The sequence below is a fragment of the Lates calcarifer genome, linkage group LG1 (genome assembly GCF_001640805.2).
Source record: "Lates calcarifer isolate ASB-BC8 linkage group LG1, TLL_Latcal_v3, whole genome shotgun sequence".
In the NCBI taxonomy this organism is placed as follows: domain Eukaryota; kingdom Metazoa; phylum Chordata; class Actinopteri; family Centropomidae; genus Lates; species Lates calcarifer.
This window is the reverse complement of record NC_066833.1, coordinates 15,355,275-15,375,154: the sequence shown is the minus strand read 5'-3', so window position 1 is coordinate 15,375,154 and position 19,880 is coordinate 15,355,275. Positions and strand designations below refer to the sequence as shown.

Genomic DNA, 19,880 nt, shown 5'->3' with positions numbered 1-19,880 from the left:
ATAGTATAGTAAGGGTCAAAAATGGTCAAAAAAATGTTATAGTATAGTATGGGCATCAGAAATGTCAAAAAATGTCATAGTATAGTAAGGGTCAAAAATGGTCAAAAAATGTCATAGTATAGTATGGCATCAGAAATGGTCAAAAAATGTCATAGTATAGTAAGGGGTCAAAAATGGTCAAAAAATGTCATAGTATAGTATGGCATCAGAAATGGTCAAAAAATGTCATAGTATAGTAAGGGGTCAAAAATGGTCAAAAAAATGTCATAGTATAGTATGGCATCAGAAATGGTCAAAAAATGTCATAGTATAGTAAGGGTCAAAAATGGTCAAAAAATGTCATAGTATAGTATGGGGTCAAAAATCACCAAAAAATGTCATAGTATAGTATAGGGTCAAAAATGTCATAGTATAGTATGGCATCAGAAATGGTCAAAAAATGTCATAGTATAGTATGGTCATCAAAAATGGTCAAAAAAATGTCATAAAAAAAGTCATAGTATAGAAAGGGGTCAAAAAAAATAAAAAAAAGGTCATAGTATATGATGGCCAAAAATGGTCCAAAAATTTCATGTTGTTTTTTGCAGGAGGAGAAGGACAAGAGTGCATCATTTGAAGACAACAAGTGTTTTTTAAGACGTTTGGAGATGTATTAGACTTCAATATGCTTGTCATCGTCTGTGCTCATCACTACATTTTAATGTGGTCAAACATCTGTCATATTTGCTACGGTGTGTTATGTATCTAGAACAGAATCAATAAAGTTTTGTAGCTGAACATTTGAGTTGAGTTTCTCTATTTTTGAATTAATATCACAAATATGATTTTGTAATGCAGAAATGCCTAGAAATGTCATAGTATAGTACGGCGTCAAAAACTGGTCAAAAAATGTCATAGTGGAGTAAGGGGTCAAAAATCACCAAAAAATGTCATAAGTATAGTATGGCATCAGAAATGGTCAAAAAATGTCATAGTATAGTACGGCGTCAAAAATGGTCAAAAAATGTTATAGTATAGTATGGGGTCCAAAATCACCAAAAAATGTCATAGTATAGTAAGGGGTCAAAAAATGTTATAGTATAGTATGGCATTAGAAATGGTCAAAAAATGTCATAGTATAGTAAGGGGTCAAAAATGGTCAAAAAATGTCATAGTATAGTAAGGGGTCAAAAATCACCAAAAAATGTCATAGTATAGTATGGGGTCAAAAATGGTCAAAAAATGTTATAGTATAGTATGGCATCAGAAATGGTCAAAAAATGTCATAGTAGAGTAAGGGGTCAAAAATGGTCAAAAAATGTCATAGTATAGTATGGCATCCGAAATGGTCAAAAAATGTCATAGTATAGTAAGGGGTCAAAAATCACCAAAAAATGTCATAGTATAGTATGTGGTCAAAAATGGTCAAAAAAATGTCATAGTATAGTAAGGGGTCAAAAATCACCAAAAAATGTCATAGTATAGTATGGTCAAAAATCAAAAAAATGTCATAGTATAGTAAGGGGTCAAAAATCACCAAAAAATGTCATAGTATCAGTAAGGGGTCAAAAATCACCAAAAAATGTCATAGTATAGTATGGGGTCAAAAATGGTCAAAAAATGTCATAGTAGAGTAAGGGGTCAAAAATCACCAAAAAATGTCATAGATATAGTATGGCATCAAGAAATGGTCAAAAAATGTCATAGTATAGTACGGCGTCAAAAATGGTCAAAAAATGTCATAGTATAGTATGGGGTCAAAAATGCGTCAAAAAATGTCATAGTATAGTATGCATCAGAAATGGTCAAAAAATGTCATAGTATAGTAAGGGGTCAAAAATCACCAAAAAATGTCATAGTATAGTATGGGGTCAAAAATCACCAAAAAATGTCATAGTATAGTAAGGGGTCAAAAATCACCAAAAAATGTCATAGTATAGTAAAGGGTCAAAAATCACCAAAAAATGTCATAGTATAGTATGGGCATCAGAAATGGTCAAAAAATGTCATAGTATAGTAAGGGCATCAAAAATGGTCAAAAAATGTCATAGTATAGTAAGGGGTCCAAAATGGTCAAAAAATGTCATAGTATAGTAAAGGGTCAAAAATCACCAAAAAATGTCATAGTATAGTAAGCGGTCCAAAAATCACCAAAAAATGTCATAGTATCATAAGGGGTCAAAAATCACCAAAAAATGTCATAGTATAGTATGGGGTCAAAAATGGTCAAAAAATGTCATAGTATAGTATGGGGTCAAAAATGGTCAAAAAATGTTATAGTATAGTATGGCATCAGAAATGGTCAAAAAATGTCATAGTAGAGTAAGGGTCAAAAATGGTCAAAAAATGTCATAGTATAGTATGGGGTCAAAAATGGTCAAAAAATGTATAGTATAGTATAGTATGGCATCAGAAATGGTCAAAAAATGTCATAGTAGAGTAAGGGGTCAAAAATGGTCAAAAAATGTCATAGTATAGTATGGCATGCGAAGTATGGCATGCGAAATGGTCAAAAAATGTCATAGTATAGTAAGGGGTCAAAAATCACCAAAAAATGTCATAGTACAGTAAAGGGTCAAAAATCACCAAAAAATGTCATAGTATAGTATGGCATCAGAAATGGTCAAAAAATGTTATAGTATAGTATGGGTTCAAAAATGGTCAAAAATGGGATCCAAAATCACCAAAAAATGTCATAGTATAGTATGGTATCAAAAATTGTCAAAAAAAAGTCATAGTATAGAAAGGGGTCAAAAAAAATAAAAAAAAAAAGGTCATAGTATATGATGGCCAAAAATGGTCCAAAAATTTCATGTTGTTTTTTGCAGGAGGAGAAGGACAAGAGTGCATCATTTGAAGACAACAAGTGTTTTTTAAGACGTTTGGAGATGTATTAGACTCCAATATGCTTGTCATCGTCTGTGCTCATCACTACATTTTAATGTGGTCAAACATCTGTCATATTTGCTACGGTGTGTTATGTATCTAGAACAGAATCAATAAAGTTTTGTAGCTGAACATTTGAGTTGAGTTTCTCTATTTTTGAATTAATATCACAAATATGATTTTGTAATGCAGAAATGCCTACTATTCTCTACTTAAAATAATTAAAATGTATAATTGAAGCTGAAAAAAAACCTAACCTAACCCTACCCCTAACCTCTGGTTAAAAGTCATAACCCTAACCTCCAGCTAGAAGTGGCTGAAAAACTGTAAACCTAACCCTAAACCTCTGGCTACAAGTTGCTAAAAGATGCAACCTAACCTAATATCTGGCTAAAAGCCGTAACCCTAATCTTAACCTCTGACTTTAAGTGGCCTCTGGCTAAAAATGTTCAATATCACACAATATTAAACAAACTGGCAAAATATTCAGTGTTCAGAAGTATTTATTTGAGTAAATTCAGTGTTGCAGCAGCTAAAATAGATACATAAACGAGAAAAGATACAAAATAATATACATAACAATATAAATATTATAAACAATATGAATAGTATATACAGGACAATGTACAAAGTAATATATTGGATTTAAGTACTGATATTGAAAAAAACAAAATACCAAAATGAAATGACAAACACAAAATCTAACTTAACCCACAAACACTGTGTAGGTCAAAAAATGTCATAAAATGTCATAGTATAGTAAGGGGGCAAAAATGGTCAATAAATGTCATAGCACATAGGGTGTCAAAACCAGTCAAAAAAATGCTGCACTTGTACTGAACATAAACAATTTAATGTCAGTGTTCTGTGTTGGACAGCTGATGTAATGCTCTTTGTAAAGTACCTGGAGGCCTTGGTCCTGGTCTCAAAAAACTTCTTCATTGTATGAAGACTCTCTGTGACCGTGAACAACATCTCTGCAATGGTGGACTATCTCTGTGATTGTAGACAATGAGATTATGGACAATGTGGATGAAGTACTGACACCTGGAAGAAATCAAAGATAAACACACAAAGGAAAATGATCAATACACTCCTCATCAACAGTTTAACCATGAAAACACATGGTTAAACTGCTGAACCAGAACATTTAACAAAACATTTTATGCCTCATTATACTATGACATTTTTTGACAGTGTTTCTAGTGTGACACTGAACTGAATAAGTTCCTCACATTTTTATGATTTAGAAAGTGAGAGAGGGAGAGAGAGAGGGAAAGGGATAGAGACAAAGGCTGTGTTCGAAATCACATACTAACGTACTATTCATACTAAGTCTGACGTCAAAGTTAGTATGTAGTGTGTTCACACTGCATAGTGTGCGAATTTTGTGAACGCGAGAAATGCCCGGATGTATACTAAATCAGCAAGAATTTCAGAGTATGCACCGTGAGCTTACTCGACATACTCAACCGCCCCACAATGCATTGCGTTCCGTCAGACGGCATACAATGACGGACCTTCTTATAAGCAATATATAAGAATTATAATAATAATAGTAATAATAATAACTGATTTTAATGAAAGAGACCTTTTTCTTTTCTTTCTTTTTTCTTAGTTTCCCCCAGTCTTAGCAGTTCACATCACATTAATTTACTGGGAGCTAGCAATCTGACTGAAACTTGATTGTGTGTTAATACTTCTGAGGGAAATCCAGAATTGATGTACATCTGGATAATGTACCGCAGGCGACGAGCTGATCGCCTCTGTCGTCTCCCTGCTGTGAGTGACAGCAGGTGGCTGGAAAGAGGCATAACTGAAGCCTCGGACCCAGGATAACGGCGGTAAACAAGGCAGGCCGGCCAGCGGCTCTCCCCAGATCTCCGAAAACTTCGGAGCAGATTTATAAACAGGAGTTTAGAACACAAACTGAACACAAATTATAAATCTATATGGCAATATTGTCGCCTAAAAAAATAACCAATGTATTAAAAGGACAGAGAAACAATCAATAAACGTGAAAAATATTTGCTTTAAATCGCCGCCAGTTGTTGCTGTTGCCGCCGGTGGAGTGAAATGCATTCTGGGATACTGGTAGTATTCTTCAGTGTGAACGGCCACCTACTTAAACGCTCATTTAGTAGGCAGTATACAGTATATACTGTTTGAGTATGTAGTAGGCAGTACGTTAGTATGCAATTTCGAACACAGCCAAAGAAAGAGGGAAAAAGATGATGAAGCTGATGTTGAAATTCTTAATTTTCTTAGAATTGTACATGTTTGTGATAAATCAATCTATTCAGACTTCAAATCAAGTACTTAAGATGTATACCCGAATGTCAGTGCTCTGTGTTAGACAGTTGAAGTAAAGCTGTTTGTGAATTACCTGAAGGCCTCAGTCCTGGTCTCAAAGAATAACTTCATTGTATGAAGACTCTGATCATGGAAGAAGAGGTGACACCTGGAGGAAATAGAGAGAAATATATACAGTAAAATGATCAATACACTACTACCTCCTCCTCATCAATAATTTAACCCTAAAACACACATAAATATTCAACATTACAGCTGAACCAGAACATTTTCCAAATGTTAGAGGAGTGTCTCAGAAAATGGACTGTTTACTGTCACATAAGAAAAAGCAAGAAAAAGCATCACATCTTTAGGAATCAATAACAATAAATATTTGGGAACAATGAAGTAAAATGACTATCTTAAATCTTAAATTTCTATAGGAGTTGTCAGTCAAATAAATCACAGGATGAATCATGTGTATTACTTTGATCTGCACTATAAAAACTTTCACTTAAGTACATTTTTGAAAGCAGGCAAACTTGTGGTGTTTTTATATATGCGTAAGTCCACAGGCAGAAAATTAACTGACAACTATTTTTGAGTTTTTAAAAATTATTATAACTAGTACTATCTTCTGGAAATTTACTGACTGAGTTTTTATTATATGCAATACTAAATGCATTAAATATCAAGGATTTTAACAATAACACTGTGTCTGACTTTAATAATTCAGCTAATCAACACATTTTTCCAGACTGGGTAAATCTTTAGGACACATACCTGTTTGGTTTGTCGGGTGAGAGGTGGTATTTCTGTCCAGACTAGCAGCTGAACCAGTAAACCTAGGAAAACACAAGTACAACACAAAACAAATATCCTCATTAATAAAAAATAGTTCACCTCCAAAACTTAAATAGTGTAGAAGAATACAACACTGGAAACTAAACACTAAAACCCTGGCAATCACACTATGAGTTTTGAGGTGAATAAATTAATTATGTTACTAGAAGATGACTTTATTGATCTCGGAGAGAGAAGCACTTTTAAAATGGTTTTCATGACCCGCATTAAAGACTCCATCGACGTCACTGTGGACCCGCACCAGTATGCTTATAGGAAAAACCGATCCACAGAGGACGCCATCTCCTCTGTGGTCCACACAACCCTCAACCACTTAACTTTTAATCCAGAAACTAAACACACTTGGACTGAGCTCCACCCTGTGCAACTGGGTCTTAGACTTCCCAACAGACAGGCCGCAGTCTGTGAGGATCCACAGCGTCTCCTCCTCCCCCATCACCCTCAGCACCGGCTCCCCCCAGGGCTGTGTGCTGAGCCCCCTCCTATTCAACCTGCTCACACACGACTGCTCAGCGAGACACGGAGAGACGCGGATGACACAGCTGTGGTTGGACGCATTACCAACAACGATGAGTCCAACTACAGGCAGGAGGTGGAACAGCTGGAGGGTTGGTGCGGCGATAACAACCTCTGTATCAATGTGAAGAAGACCAAGGAGATGATCATGGACTTCAGGAGGGGCAGACACCTCCCTCCTGCCCTGCACATCGGAGGGACTGCGGTGGAAGTGGTCTCCAGCTTCAGGTACCTGGGCGTACACACCTCTGACAACCTCACCTGGAGCACCAACACTTCCTGTCTGATTAGGAAGGCACATCAGCGCCTCTACTTCCTTAGGAGGCTGAGGCACGCCAGACTGGGGAGCTCAGTCCTGACCTCCTTCTACAGATGTGTAGTGGAGAGCGTCCTGTCCTCCTGCATCATCGTGTGGCACGGCAGCTGCTCGGCGGCAGAGAAGAAAGCTCTGCAGAGGGTGGTGAAAGCTGCACAGAGGACTGTGGGACGCAACCTATCCACCACCACAGATATCTACACCACCAGATGCAGGAAACGGGCCGCCTGCATCCTGAAGGACCCCACTCACCCCGCACATGCTCTTTTTTCCCCTCTCCCCTCCCTCGGGCAGGAGGCTACGGAGCATTAAGAGCAGGACCACCAGACTGAGTGAGACTGCTGAATTCTGGTGGACTCCTGTAGCCCCTGCCCCCCTGACACCCACAGACAAACATATCTGCACATGCTGTTTTGTCACTTTAACTTTTTGCACACTACCTCAGTGGTAAAGGTACTTTGGATATTGTTGTTGTGTCATGTCATTTCATTTTATTTTCCTTTTTCTATATTTATATTACTTATATTTACATATTCTGTTTTATACTTAATTAGTTATTTATTCTGTAATTGGCTTGCACCAGGACCAGAGTATCCTATTTCGTTTCACCTCATGTTCATATGTGTTGGAATGACAATAAAGCTCCTTGAATCCTTGAATCCTTGAATATTGATGTCTAACAGTAATCTCAGCTCATACACCATGAACTACTCTTAGGGATTAAAATCTCGTTTTCAAGATTGAATGTTCAATAAGGTCTCAAGTAACCACAAACAAATTTCTATTCAATAATATACACAACAGGGGATTAATGGATGTCTTTGGACATATTACTACCACAAAGCTGCAAAGACACACAAAAACGACAAAGAGACAAAAAAAACTGATGACTGATTCACTGCCACAATGAAACACAAAATGGCCTCAAAGAAATGTTAAATGTTCCTGGAATAGAAACAAAACTACAAAGACATGCAAAACAACCACAAAGAAGCTGACCATAAGTAGATATAAAACAGCCAGCTAGAAACGCAAAATGATGCAATACCACCGCAAATAGACTCAAAATAATCACATTGACATGATAATCCGCCATAAACTGACTTAAAATGACCAAGATGGAGCAGAAAATTATATTTAAAAAAAAAGTAGTAAAATGTTTGCAGAGTAACTGTAAAGAGACGCAAACAAGAGTTGTAAACAGACAACAGGGACGCTTTAGACACAGAAACACAAACACACTTTAGCCCAAACAAATAAAAACAACGACAAAAAGGAAACACCCCAAATAACTCCACATAACTATACCATAAGACTAATGCTAACGCTGGGCGCTAATGCTCGCCACTAATGCTAAAGTTAACACCCAGGTATAGCCACATCGAGATGCAATAGATCAAATTTTCAATTATAACAAAATTAGCCACAAACCGGCGATAACGACACGATAAACCACCACAAATTGAGTTAAAATGGCCGAGATGGAACAGAAAATAACAAAGATACACAAAGTGTGGTAAAGTAAAAACAAGCACAAACATGGATTTACACAGATTACCAAGAGTCCACAACTCAATGTCAGGGACGCCTCAGTTACAAAAACACAAACACACTCTTACCCACGCGATATAAACGCCTGAAAATGCAATTAAACGATATAATTTCAAGGTAATGCTAATGCTAACGCTAGCCGCTAACTGTTTGCGTTACCTTCGCGCCGTAGGTGTGTTCAGCGTCCAGTCTCACTCGTGTTCGACAAAAACGCTGATCCAGGGTTTGTTTTAGCATCCAGACCTCTTCGGTAAAGACGTTTCCTTACACTACGAGCAAACAGAAGCAATGGTTCAAACTTGGTTTAAATCTGTTCCGCATTCCTGCGCTCCCAGGAGGTGGGAGGGGCGCACCTCGTCATGGCCAATGACGAGGCAGAGGTGACTGTGAACCACCTCTGTGACGACAGAGCTTTGCCCTGATTGGCTCAAATCTTCACTGACATCATGACGTGTAGTATGTATTTATTCTAAGCACGTCAGATCAGTTATCTCCTGTGGTTTTCTCTTCCAAAGTTATTTGATCTCCTCCTTCTGACAGCTCACGATTTACATCTTTGCACCAACACTATAGTTTTAATTTACAAATAGAAGCTGTTCATCAGTTTAGTTAGGAGTTTGTTATTGTAGAAGTAATACTGTCATAGGTCATATTTTTTATCCTTCATATTTCACCTCTTTTAGCTCTCCTGGTATTACAGTGGCCCATGTTTTGTTGTATTCTCAGGTATGTGGGTCTTAATGAAACACTTCCCCAGAGTTGTGTCTTTTCATGTGTAAGTTTTCTCCCATACACACTTTTATTTTTCATCTTCATACTGAAATGTTTAGAACAACATATCTTTGACTGAGTAAACAGTGTATATATATATATATATATATATAGGTTTACAACAGTCTGACATGTTGAGGGGAACAGTCATATTTTTAAATAAAAAGTACAGAATAGCTGTGCAGGTTTTCCACAATGAGATCGATATAGTTGATGAATTGCCAGAACTGATGGTAAAAATCAAACGCTGTTGCTCAGTCACGACAACTTCTAGGACAGCCTTCTTTCACCTGCACAATATTGCCAAAATCAGACATTTTCTGTCTCAAGAGGATGCAGAAAAACTAGTCCATGCATTTGTTACTTCCAGGCTGGACTACTGTAATTCATTATTATCAGGCTGCCCCAACAAGTCGCTAAAGACTTTGATTGAGCCAAAATGCTGCAGCCCGATTACTGATAGGAAGTAGAAAAAGAGACCATATTTCTCCCATGTTAGCTTCTCTACATCCCCTACAATCCCACTAAAAAATTGTGCTCCCAGAATACTGGTTTACTGAGAATGGGAGGCAGAGCCTTCAGCTATCAGGCACTTCTACCGTGGAACCTTCTCCCAGTTTGGGTCCAGGAGGCAGACACCCTCTGCACCTTTAAGAGTAGGCTTAAAACTTTCCTTTTTAATACAGGTTATAGTTAGGGCTGGCTCAGGTTTGCTTGAACCATCCCTTAGTTATACTGCTACAGGGCTTCACTGCTGGAGGATTGGCCATGACACACTGAGCTTCTCTCTCTCTCTGGATTTGTGTCCCATAAATACAGGTTACTAATTCAAAATCTTCCCTTTGTGCTCCTTTGTCTCATTCCTTTATTCTGTCACCTTCTGCAGGTCTGATCTGTGATGACAAGCCTACAACCCCACTCAACACCTGGTGTAATATTTAGTAATTATTAGTGCTGCTTCTAGTATTACTGCTACAGTTGCATTTAATTTTTTTTTTTTTACATGGAATCTGTATCATGCTACATTCTCCTGTCATCCCCTTCCTTGCTATAGATACCTAGTGCTTTCCCATGGTGGGAATTATCTCCCAATTAAAATAATATTAAAGATTATGGTCTACACCTGCAGTGTGTCTTGAGATAACTTCTGTTGTGTTTTGGCTTTATATAAATGAAACTGATTTGAACTGAATTGATTTTATTCAGTTTTTTTACGTTATTATACGTAATGTGTTTTGACCTTCAGGGCCACTGTGCTATCTACAACATATTACATCAGTGGCCACACGGTGGCAGTATTGATTTGCAACATGGAAACATATGGTTGGATAACACCACCAGAGACTGGAGACTGTAATGTCAATACACAGTCAGTGAGATGAAGGAACAAACCCGTCAGTGCCAAAGCAATGGGGACTCTGTAAATGGTAATATAAAGTACGATGTGCAGAAAAAATAGAAGTTAATCCTTACAGCTAAGGATCAGTAAATATCATTTGAATAATCAACTTGTATCTGTGGTTGGTATGACCGTTTATAGTACAGTAGTTTCATGGGCACCGCGGAACATATTTGTTCAGGCACTTTAGCTACCAGCTAACATTAGCTGCTGTAAGGCTAGCACCTCTTACTTTCCACACACAACCTAGCGCTAGCATCAAGAGCAGCATCACGGAGTGTCCAGTGTTAACGTCGGCAACTGAGTAGCAACAGAAAAACTAAAATTCACACAGGTAAGTTTATCTGTGAACCCCCTATCTACTAATTACACAAGTGCAGTGTGTTTTGTTGTATTTGCTTTGCAGTGTTTAACGGAATGGTCCGTGCAGTGGCGCTATACGTTGAAAGCTAACAGAGGCTAATTTTGCTAATAGTTACTTTGAAGTAAACATGAGAGAAATAAAATTCATTTAAGTGTCAGAATGATTCCTTAAAATATTTACCATGATACAAAATGGGGTGATGTGTCTGTGTTACGTTAGCGTATTGATTTAGGTGTCCGGTTAATTGTTTACATCGGTGGATGAAGTGGCTGTTACACGATTTCGCTTAGCGTTGGTTAATCTTTGTGTATGTCACATCAAGATATCGTTTATTCAGTTGTTTAGCTGTCGTTACCAGCAAGCGCCACAGATAAAATCACATTTCGCTGTGTGTATTGCTTAGCGTATAATTTTTCCAATCTCAAACTTGCAAAGAGGAGAAAGTTGGTTAACGTTATTAGATGTTAACGTAAACGTGCCAGCAGGGTACGTTAGCCGCAATTAGCACGGGTAATCATGGCCATCGCTACACACTTGTATTCAGTCCATTCTTGATGGAAACATTGAAGTTAAGAAGTGAATTTGTTTGCGGGTGATTCTCACGTTAGTATGTCGAGTTTATGATCCACTCGCATCCTCGGTAACGTTACAGTTCACCGGGAAATCTAGCTAGCTAACGTTACTGCTTAGCTTTGTCTTCTCCGACCTCACATTACGCTAAGGTGCACAAATTCACAACTTAAAGCAAGTTGTTATTCATCCGAAGTCACCTGCGATTTATTTATATTCTTCTCGGGCTGATGTGTTATTCGTTAGTACTAGCGTTCTGTCTGTTGGTGGACTCCTGTTACACGTAGCAGTTTCCTGGATGGCTGACTGCAGATCAGTTGCCCCCTCCCCTCTTCACATTTGACCACAGCCTTTATATATATCTGAACCGATCTCAGGTAACTCACACAGTAAAATCAGACAAAAACGCTTCATGTGGGTCTTATCTAAAACAGGCAATGATATACAGAGTGATGTATAAATCAGTGCAAGTGAGCGAAGTTAAAGTTGCCAAGAAAATACATATTTTTGTAAACTTGAGTACTGACTGTCACAGCAACAACAAAAACTTGAATGAGGGCTTCTTGTTAACAGGTGCAAGTGACTGGGTGTCCTGTGATAAAGACGAATTCGCAATGTTGAACCCCACCAATGGTGATCCAGGACATGTTGTCGTCAATTATGTGGAGGAGTATTTGGACCTCGTGGAATCACTACCTTTTGACCTACAGAGGAGTGTGTCTCTCATGAAGGAAATTGATGCCAAGTATCAAGGTAAAAGTGCCAGACAGTGTGGACAATGATGTGCAAGACACAAGTCTTTCTACGCTGATTAATACAAAATACTAAAGAGGTTTAGTTTTTGCTTTAGCTAGCATATTTTACAGAACATTTGTGTGTACCCTTTAAGAATATGTTGAATTTGAGTATTCCTACTCCTGATTTTATTTCTCCCTCAACTTCTTCTTTGGCAGATATTCTGAAGGAGCTTGATGACGCTTATGAACGTTATCGGCGGGAATCTGACTCACTTCAGAGGCGCAAGCTTCAGTCATCGATTCAGAGGGCGCTGATCCGCAGTCAAGAGCTTGGTGATGAAAAGATCCAGATAGCTGGTCAAATGGTACGAAAAAAAAACACCCTACAGCTGTTTCGGTGGAGCTGCTCATTGGCAAGAGTCCAGATCTGAAATGTGTGTAACTGTTTGAGGGTGGAGCAGAGCTTTCCTATATCAGTTGTACTCAGAAAATCTACTTTTTCACATTTGAATTTCACTGAAACCATTTCCAGAGAAAACCTCTTTGCAGGTCTCCAGCAGTGAACACAGCAAAGGCTTACCAGAAACATAACACCATATTTAACCCTCCCCTCTGACATTTGTTTGGAATGGCAAAGTTCAAACGAGATGTGTCTCTTCCTCTAATGGGATGTTTACAGTTTGGGTATTAATTTCAACATAAACATTTACCATTATTTTAACTCCCAGAGACATGGTTTGGATAATACCATTAACTGGAGTTGAACCACTGTAAAGCTTTGGCTAGCAATTTTGCTCCACCTATAGATTTCAGCAAAGTCTAAACTGTTGAAATGCAACTGGATAGGAAGAATGTACGTTAAAGCAAATGAAAGCTAATGTCCATTTAAAAAAAACAAATATTTCTTGTTCAAGTGTAATTTGAGGGGAAAACTTTGTAAACATTAATACATCCACTTGTATGTCAAACTGAAAGCAGACAGACCTTAATAATAAAACATGGATGTCCTTTGTTTCAGGTGGAGTTGGTTGAGAACCGAACACGACAGTTAGACTGGCATTCTGAACTTCTCCTCTCCTCTCAAGAAGTCCCTGAGAGCCACGTTCCTACAGCAGCATCCATGACCACCACTGCAGCATCCTTGATGTCCTCATCATCAGCCACAATCACTCCAGGGAAACCTGGCCACCATGACAAGAAGCGTGATGAGGTAACCCCAGGCTCAGGTGGTGCAGACAAGGCTGGAGGGAAACGCTCAAGACGTCAGAAAAATGGAGAAAATCGGGAAAGTTATGGGGGTCTGGATCACACAGAGGAAGTGGGAGTGGGGGCGTCGCGGGAAAAACGTGCCAAAACATCTTCCAAGAAGAAGAAACGGTCAAAAGGAAAGTCTGAGAGAGAAGTGTCACCTCCAGACCTGCCCATTGATCCAGATGAGCCAACGTACTGCCTGTGTGAGCAGGTGTCCTATGGCGAAATGATAGGCTGTGATAACGATGAGTGTCCCATTGAGTGGTTTCATTTCTCCTGTGTTGGCCTCCATCATAAGCCAAAGGGAAAATGGTACTGCCCTAAGTGCAGAGGTGAGAATGAGAAGACCATGGACAAGGCCTTAGAAAGGGCCAAGAAGGAGAGGGCATACAACAGGTAGCTCGCGCTGCCTGGCCAAACGAACACTACTGCAGAGAAATTTAATTTTCTGTCTTGTCTTTGTTTCCATTTACTATTAACAGTGTTCAAAAAGAGTAATGAGTTGATGAGAGGGATCTTGTACATAGTTATTTTTGTAACTGCTGCATAGCCGAGAAACAAGATCACTCCCTCCCCCATTGGGATTATTTGTAATTGACACAGTACAGCACAGTACAACCTGCATGTTTGTAACCAGCTGTCCTCCACTCACATCCCCCATGTTTTCATCATGCATGCAACATCACCCACTCCACTATATATGCTCAATTAACAAATAAAATATTTCTAAACAAGGAAGAACTTTATGATCTTTAACATGACAGAGGAAGTAAAGAATCCCCAGAATCTGAAGTGATATCATAATATGTCTCTCACTACTGCCTATATAGCAAACACTGTAGTTTATAGTGAACAGTAAGTTGAGATGTCAGACACTTAAGAAGTATTGTGCACCATCACTGTTAGGTGAAGTGTCACTGACTCACTGCACTATGGGATTATTATCATAAAGTAGCATAGATGCACATTTGTCAATACAGTACACACGATAGAAACCGTTAGTAGATGCTGTGAATGTTCACCCCAATCGATACTGGCTGCAAAGAGATATCTTCTTTGAGCCATTTCAGTGTACATGATGGACAAAATATAAAGTCCTCGTTCTGTGTTCCGACATCTGAAGTTGAGCAAAAGCTGATATTTCTGTTTCAGCAGTCAGAATTAGACAATTTACAGGGATCTTGAAAAGCACTATCAGACAGCACTATCAGTTAAAATAAACAAAAATGGGCCTAAGAAGATAGACTTAAAAAAACATGAATCTAAAATTCCAAAATGGAACAAATTAAAAAAAGTAAAAATCCCAAAGTGAAAACTTGAGAGGGTTTCTACTGATGCTGTTGCAAGTCGACAAGTGAAAACACCAAACATTACAAAACCATGGCTTACCTCATGGGCTGGTTCCTCTTGGAACAGACTGAAAGAGTGAGTAATGACTCCTATCAAAGGAAGAAAAGTAGTTTTACATCAGATTTGCAAAACTAAAGTAATTATTATTATTTTTTTAAAACTTATCACATAAGAATGAATTTGCCTTTTTTATTTACAAGTGCTGAAAAAAATGACATGGGAGACAACCAGTGCAAAATCTGTACATAAATTCAGTTGCAGATTTCTTATATACATGAGTACTGAACAGGAACGTGAATACACTCTTTAACTGTCATGCATGTAACAGAGTTCACAACACAGCAAAAGACACGGTGTAAAGATGTCTGATTTAGTTATAGTCCATGATGCTCAGGCTGCTCATTCTCCCAAGGAAAAGTGGGGTGATCACACTGGAGCCCAGACAAACTGCCGTGTGATAACAAACTTAACAGATCAGGGGCACAACAGAGGAGGACATGGACAGGATACACCCTCCAAGACATTTAACATAATTAGTCATGGGGAGTTATTACAGCAAGTTAGAACACACCAGAATTTTTGGGTAATGGCCCACAAGTCCATACTGACAAAACATCAAGGCAAGATTTAGCACATTTCCCCTGATGGACTGGAAAAGGGGGACAGTGTAGAAAAAATAAATCCCTCCTGGCCGTTAAGAAAAGAAACATTCTATGAAAGGAAGTTGAAGGTAAAGTGCATAAAAGCTTAAAATCAAAAAGGTTGGGGGGCCCAAAAATTAAGAGGTACTCCACTAAAACTTGCAGCACACACAGCTTTACGACGGAGAGAGCAGCTATCAGGATTGTCAGGTCAACTGTCTCTCCAGCTTTGTTCTACAATGGCAGACACACGCTTCTCGTACTCCCGCTTGTTCTCCTGGTAAAGCTGGGCTGCCTGGCTGTTGGCCGGACTGTTGGGGTTTGGTTCATCGAGCAGAGACTGACGAAAAGAAGATCAATACTGAAGGTGAGAATGTGTCAGTGGAAAACAACCAAGCTATTACCCTAGTTAGTCACACATTTCCACAAAAATGCATATAATCTGCTTTCAAGTACATCCACTATAACTACGGCTTCAGGCATATTTGTGCAATAGCAGGCGATTACAAAAGTCAGTTTGTAACTTTTGCAATCACCAAAAACTGGTCAAAGTCTGACTTAGTGAATGAATATTATTTGCAAAGTAATGCAGTTTTTTTAAAACATATACCATTATTACCAAATACCAAATTAATAAATCATACATGAATGCTAAAGATGTATTAAATATTAGGGTTTTTTTTAGAGAGAAAATGCTAGAATTCCTTAGTTTTTACAATCTTTCACAAATGTAAAACTGTTGTGGATTGTTTAACAAGTCACATATGGACATCACTGTGAGCTGTGGAAAATTGTGATGGGAACTTCAACCAATTTCTTAGATTTTATAGACCAGATGATTGGTTGATTAATCAAGAATAAACAAATGAATGTAGATAATTTCTAGTTGCAGCTCTACACCTAGCATGTCTAAAGTTGTAAATCTCACTGTATTCTGCAATATTAATGAAATTTAACATTTTCCCCTTTCTCACAGCTAATTTAGTACAATTTTTGTCTATGTCCATGTCTCTTTACTGCAAAAAGGATTAGCCAATACCTTTGTTTACTTTTGGTAATAAAAGAAAGTAAAATAAGGCATACTGACACTTACCTGGATAGATGTAAGAATAGAGGACACATCATAGGTGGGACTCCAGCGATTCTGTAGGATGTCCAAACATATACTGCCATCTGCGTAGACTGTGGATTTAAAAAAAACCACACAGTTACACAATACTGAAAAATATCACTAACACTTTAACATGGTTGAACATAAGACAATACACCTACCATTTGGATGAAACATCTTTGACACAAATCGTACTGTGGGGGGTTTGTTGGGGTATTCTTCTGTGAACTCTACAATTAGTTTAAATGTACCTGTGACAAAGACAGAAGACAAAAACAGACGCATGAGCAATTAAACCAGTCTAGTCCTAGTCTAGTTCAACAGAGGAATATATCAAGATAAATTTGTGTAACAGTGACTTGTCCTAACCTGAACAAAACCCCTTTGCATCTACTATCATAAAAAAATGTATATAACAGGTTTAACAACTACAGCAAAACCAATGAAGAATGATCTTTAATGGCAAAGAAACTGTTTGGCCGTATACAGGATGGAGGCTCTTGACAAATGTGTTTACTATTATTTAATGTTCATTGTGAGTTGTATGAGATGCACTAAATTAGACTTAAAAACAAATATGCAATAGACGACTGAGTAGGTTGTTTGGCCACTGGCATCTATGTAAACATATTCTAAACAGAGGGTTTGGCTGTTGTTAAGTAACTATGTTAGACCTGTTTTACATGTGATGCAGAGACACCATGTCTACATTACTTACCATCCTCAAAGGGAGTTCCTTCAGGGCTGTGAGGTTAGAGGAAAAAGAGGATTTTTTTCATTAATTTTACAATTCACACATAAATTACATGATTGCTACTGTCCATTTACATCATGGCTGTGTATCAGTGTCTTACCCAAATATGACTGCATTCCACACCATGATGTTGTTTTCAGATGGGGCACCACTAACACCAGCTGGAGGATCCTCTTGTAGCCTTCATAATAAAAAACAGACAAAGGAATCAGGTGAATCCCATAACTAAATGGCTACTGTAAACATTTAGCTACAGCCAGTTTTCATAATTAATCTTAACTGCACCTACTATCATGCAAATGGGAGGAACAGTTAAGTTCTGGCTAAACTAAGCAGACTACTTTCTCACCTTAATTGTACCATTTAAACATTTAACATAGGTGATATTTAGTGTTTGTGTCTGTAAATCAATTAAGCCTATGCCACATAAGTATTGGACACTGTTGTTTACTGTTACATGTTACCTGCAATGTAACATGTTTTATCATTAGAGAAACACTGCTCATTAATGGTATTACTAACCAGTTAGCTACCAAAGTGTGCTCCAGACACCCTCATGTTGTGCTAGTCTAAACTTGCGGAGGAATATTTGATTATTTTGAAAAATAGTAATAAAAACAGAACATGTCTCCATATCAATACCAGCTAACCAAAAGACTTAAACAAAAAAACAAACAAACAAAAAAAAAAAACCTTCAACTCGTCCAGAAAACTTTAGGACACATATAATTCTGATATTGTGATTGGCACACTACCCCTTTTATTCTGGATTTTCTGGATTTGTGATTGAATGGTTTTAATGACTCACTAAGACACCTATTATGAACTCAAAACTCTCTTTTAAATTTCATAATTTTCCACATTCCCACATACTGGCTCAAACCAGAGGTCATATCGAAGCCAAATCCCTGCAGGTCAGAGTCCTGTCAGAACTTAAATTACCACAGCTAATAGGGAATCTACAGCTGCTGAAATGAAAACATGAACCCGACTCATGTCAATTTGGATACGGAGGACTGCATTTGCTCGAAGTGGTTAGTTAGTTAGATAAAAACCAATCCCTTTTCTGTGGACAGAGTGTTCCGTTACTGAAAAACAAGACAGTTTGATGCTGACTTCTGAAAATAGATCCCCGAGCATACACGGTGGCTTCCGCTGTGGTATTATGTTGTTTTTCTCGCGTTCAACACAATGTATTCGTATGTGATTTAAGGATGACACTTTGTGTTGTTAAATCTTTGCTTCAGAGTAAATCTGCCCATAGCTGATTGCCCGATACCTGCAAAACTTTGATTAGGTAACTTCAATGTGGACCGTATGAATTTCACATAGCTGACGTTAATGTTTGTTGGCAACGTTTATATTTAAAACGATAAAGTTAGAGAAACAGAGGGGGTTAAATTAACACCAGACACGTTGGATTAGGCTTTGACCAAGAATAAAATGGCAAACCGGTCACTTGACACGGACATTTAAATGCTAGCTAGTTTTCCGAATTAGCTTACAGCCATCAACGATTGCAGTATCCTGCTAGTTAGTACTGTTAGCTTCTAGCTACGGGTGAAACGCTCCTGCCTACTTGACGTTATCTCACTTAGATGTTTCAGGTTGGTCAAAAACACAAGATAACAACGTGTTTCCGTTAAGACTATATCTTACAGTGGGGATGGGCGAATCAATAGTTGTAAAATAAGAAAAATAAATACTCACTACCTAAGCCAAGCTAACGTATGCTAAGCTACTGCTAGCTGTTTTTGACAAATCATAGCTAACCAACATCATCGGCGAATTTCTGAGCATCGACTCACCGTTTAAAATCTCTCATTAGTCTCCTTCTGGCCGGGGTTGACATGATTTAACTTGTGAAACACGTACTAATAACACCGATACGTTAACGGGGCCTTATTTTATGAACAAGTTATTTTGTATTTAAAGGGTACTAGACACCGTTACGGCAGCCCGACTCTTTCTCTCGATAATCCTGACTCTCTGCTTTGCCCAGCTAGGTTTACTGGACGATACCATATCAGGGGAGGAGAGGGAGGTTTGTCAAGTGCTACGTTCTATAAAAAATAATGTGTGGGAATATCAGTACTAGCTTACGGTTCTGCTGCCATACCTTATTGTGAAAATAAATGCAGTTATACACCGGTAATGTATACATTTGTACTACGTTGTTTTATTTAACAAAGTTTGCCGCCCTCCCCCGGTTCCCGTTGAAAGTGTCCTCTGTCACGGGGCGTGGTCACAGTGACGTAGTGTTTGTGCAGCACCGCCGTAATGAAGGTCGCTCCCGGTGACAGGTGACTGTTAACAGGGTACACTGCCACAGTTGTGCTCTTACACGTAAGGCCAGAGTGGAGTAGCTTCATTAGTATGCTGGACAGAACAAGCTAAAACACACTTTGATTAATGCACTTGATCATACATGTTGAGCCCCGCATAAAATTGTTTTATGCCAAAACATAGTGGACCGCAATACATGAAGCAGAGAAAATTTTAAGACTTGACGTTTCCAAGTATTTTAA

At 38.3% G+C, this 19,880-nt stretch overlaps 2 protein-coding genes and 1 long non-coding RNA gene across 4 annotated transcripts; 1 reads left to right on the top strand and 2 right to left on the bottom strand.

The window, feature by feature from the left end:
• Positions 1–3,350: 3,350 nt before the first annotated feature.
• Positions 3,351–8,756, bottom strand: LOC108880466 (uncharacterized). The gene is made up of 4 exons (XR_001960487.2): positions 8,564–8,756; positions 5,941–6,002; positions 5,252–5,326; positions 3,351–3,912 (listed from the first exon to the last, which is right to left on the bottom strand). It is a non-coding gene; the product is annotated as an uncharacterized LOC108880466 (long non-coding RNA).
• Positions 8,757–10,526: 1,770 nt separating this feature from the next.
• Positions 10,527–14,237, top strand: ing1 (inhibitor of growth family, member 1). Of its 2 annotated transcripts, none has more exons than XM_018671994.2 (4): positions 10,527–10,908; positions 12,082–12,261; positions 12,462–12,610; positions 13,264–14,237. In XM_018671994.2, exons 2-4 carry the CDS (start codon positions 12,123–12,125, stop codon positions 13,894–13,896), a joined length of 921 nt encoding a protein of 306 aa, XP_018527510.1. In that variant the 5' UTR covers positions 10,527–10,908; positions 12,082–12,122; the 3' UTR covers positions 13,897–14,237. The 2 variants fall into 2 exon arrangements, with proteins under 2 accessions (XP_018527510.1, XP_018527509.1); XM_018671993.2 differs by having other exon boundaries at positions 10,535–10,602.
• Positions 14,238–15,021: 784 nt separating this feature from the next.
• ube2al (ubiquitin conjugating enzyme E2 A, like) lies at positions 15,022–19,348 on the bottom strand. Its single transcript, XM_018671995.2, has 6 exons — positions 19,161–19,348; positions 17,453–17,533; positions 17,317–17,342; positions 16,760–16,849; positions 16,581–16,669; positions 15,022–15,827 (listed from the first exon to the last, which is right to left on the bottom strand). The coding sequence occupies exons 1-6, from the start codon at positions 19,202–19,204 to the stop codon at positions 15,699–15,701; spliced, it is 459 nt and encodes a 152-aa protein (XP_018527511.1). The 5' UTR covers positions 19,205–19,348; the 3' UTR covers positions 15,022–15,698.
• Between the last annotated feature and the right edge of the window lie 532 nt (positions 19,349–19,880).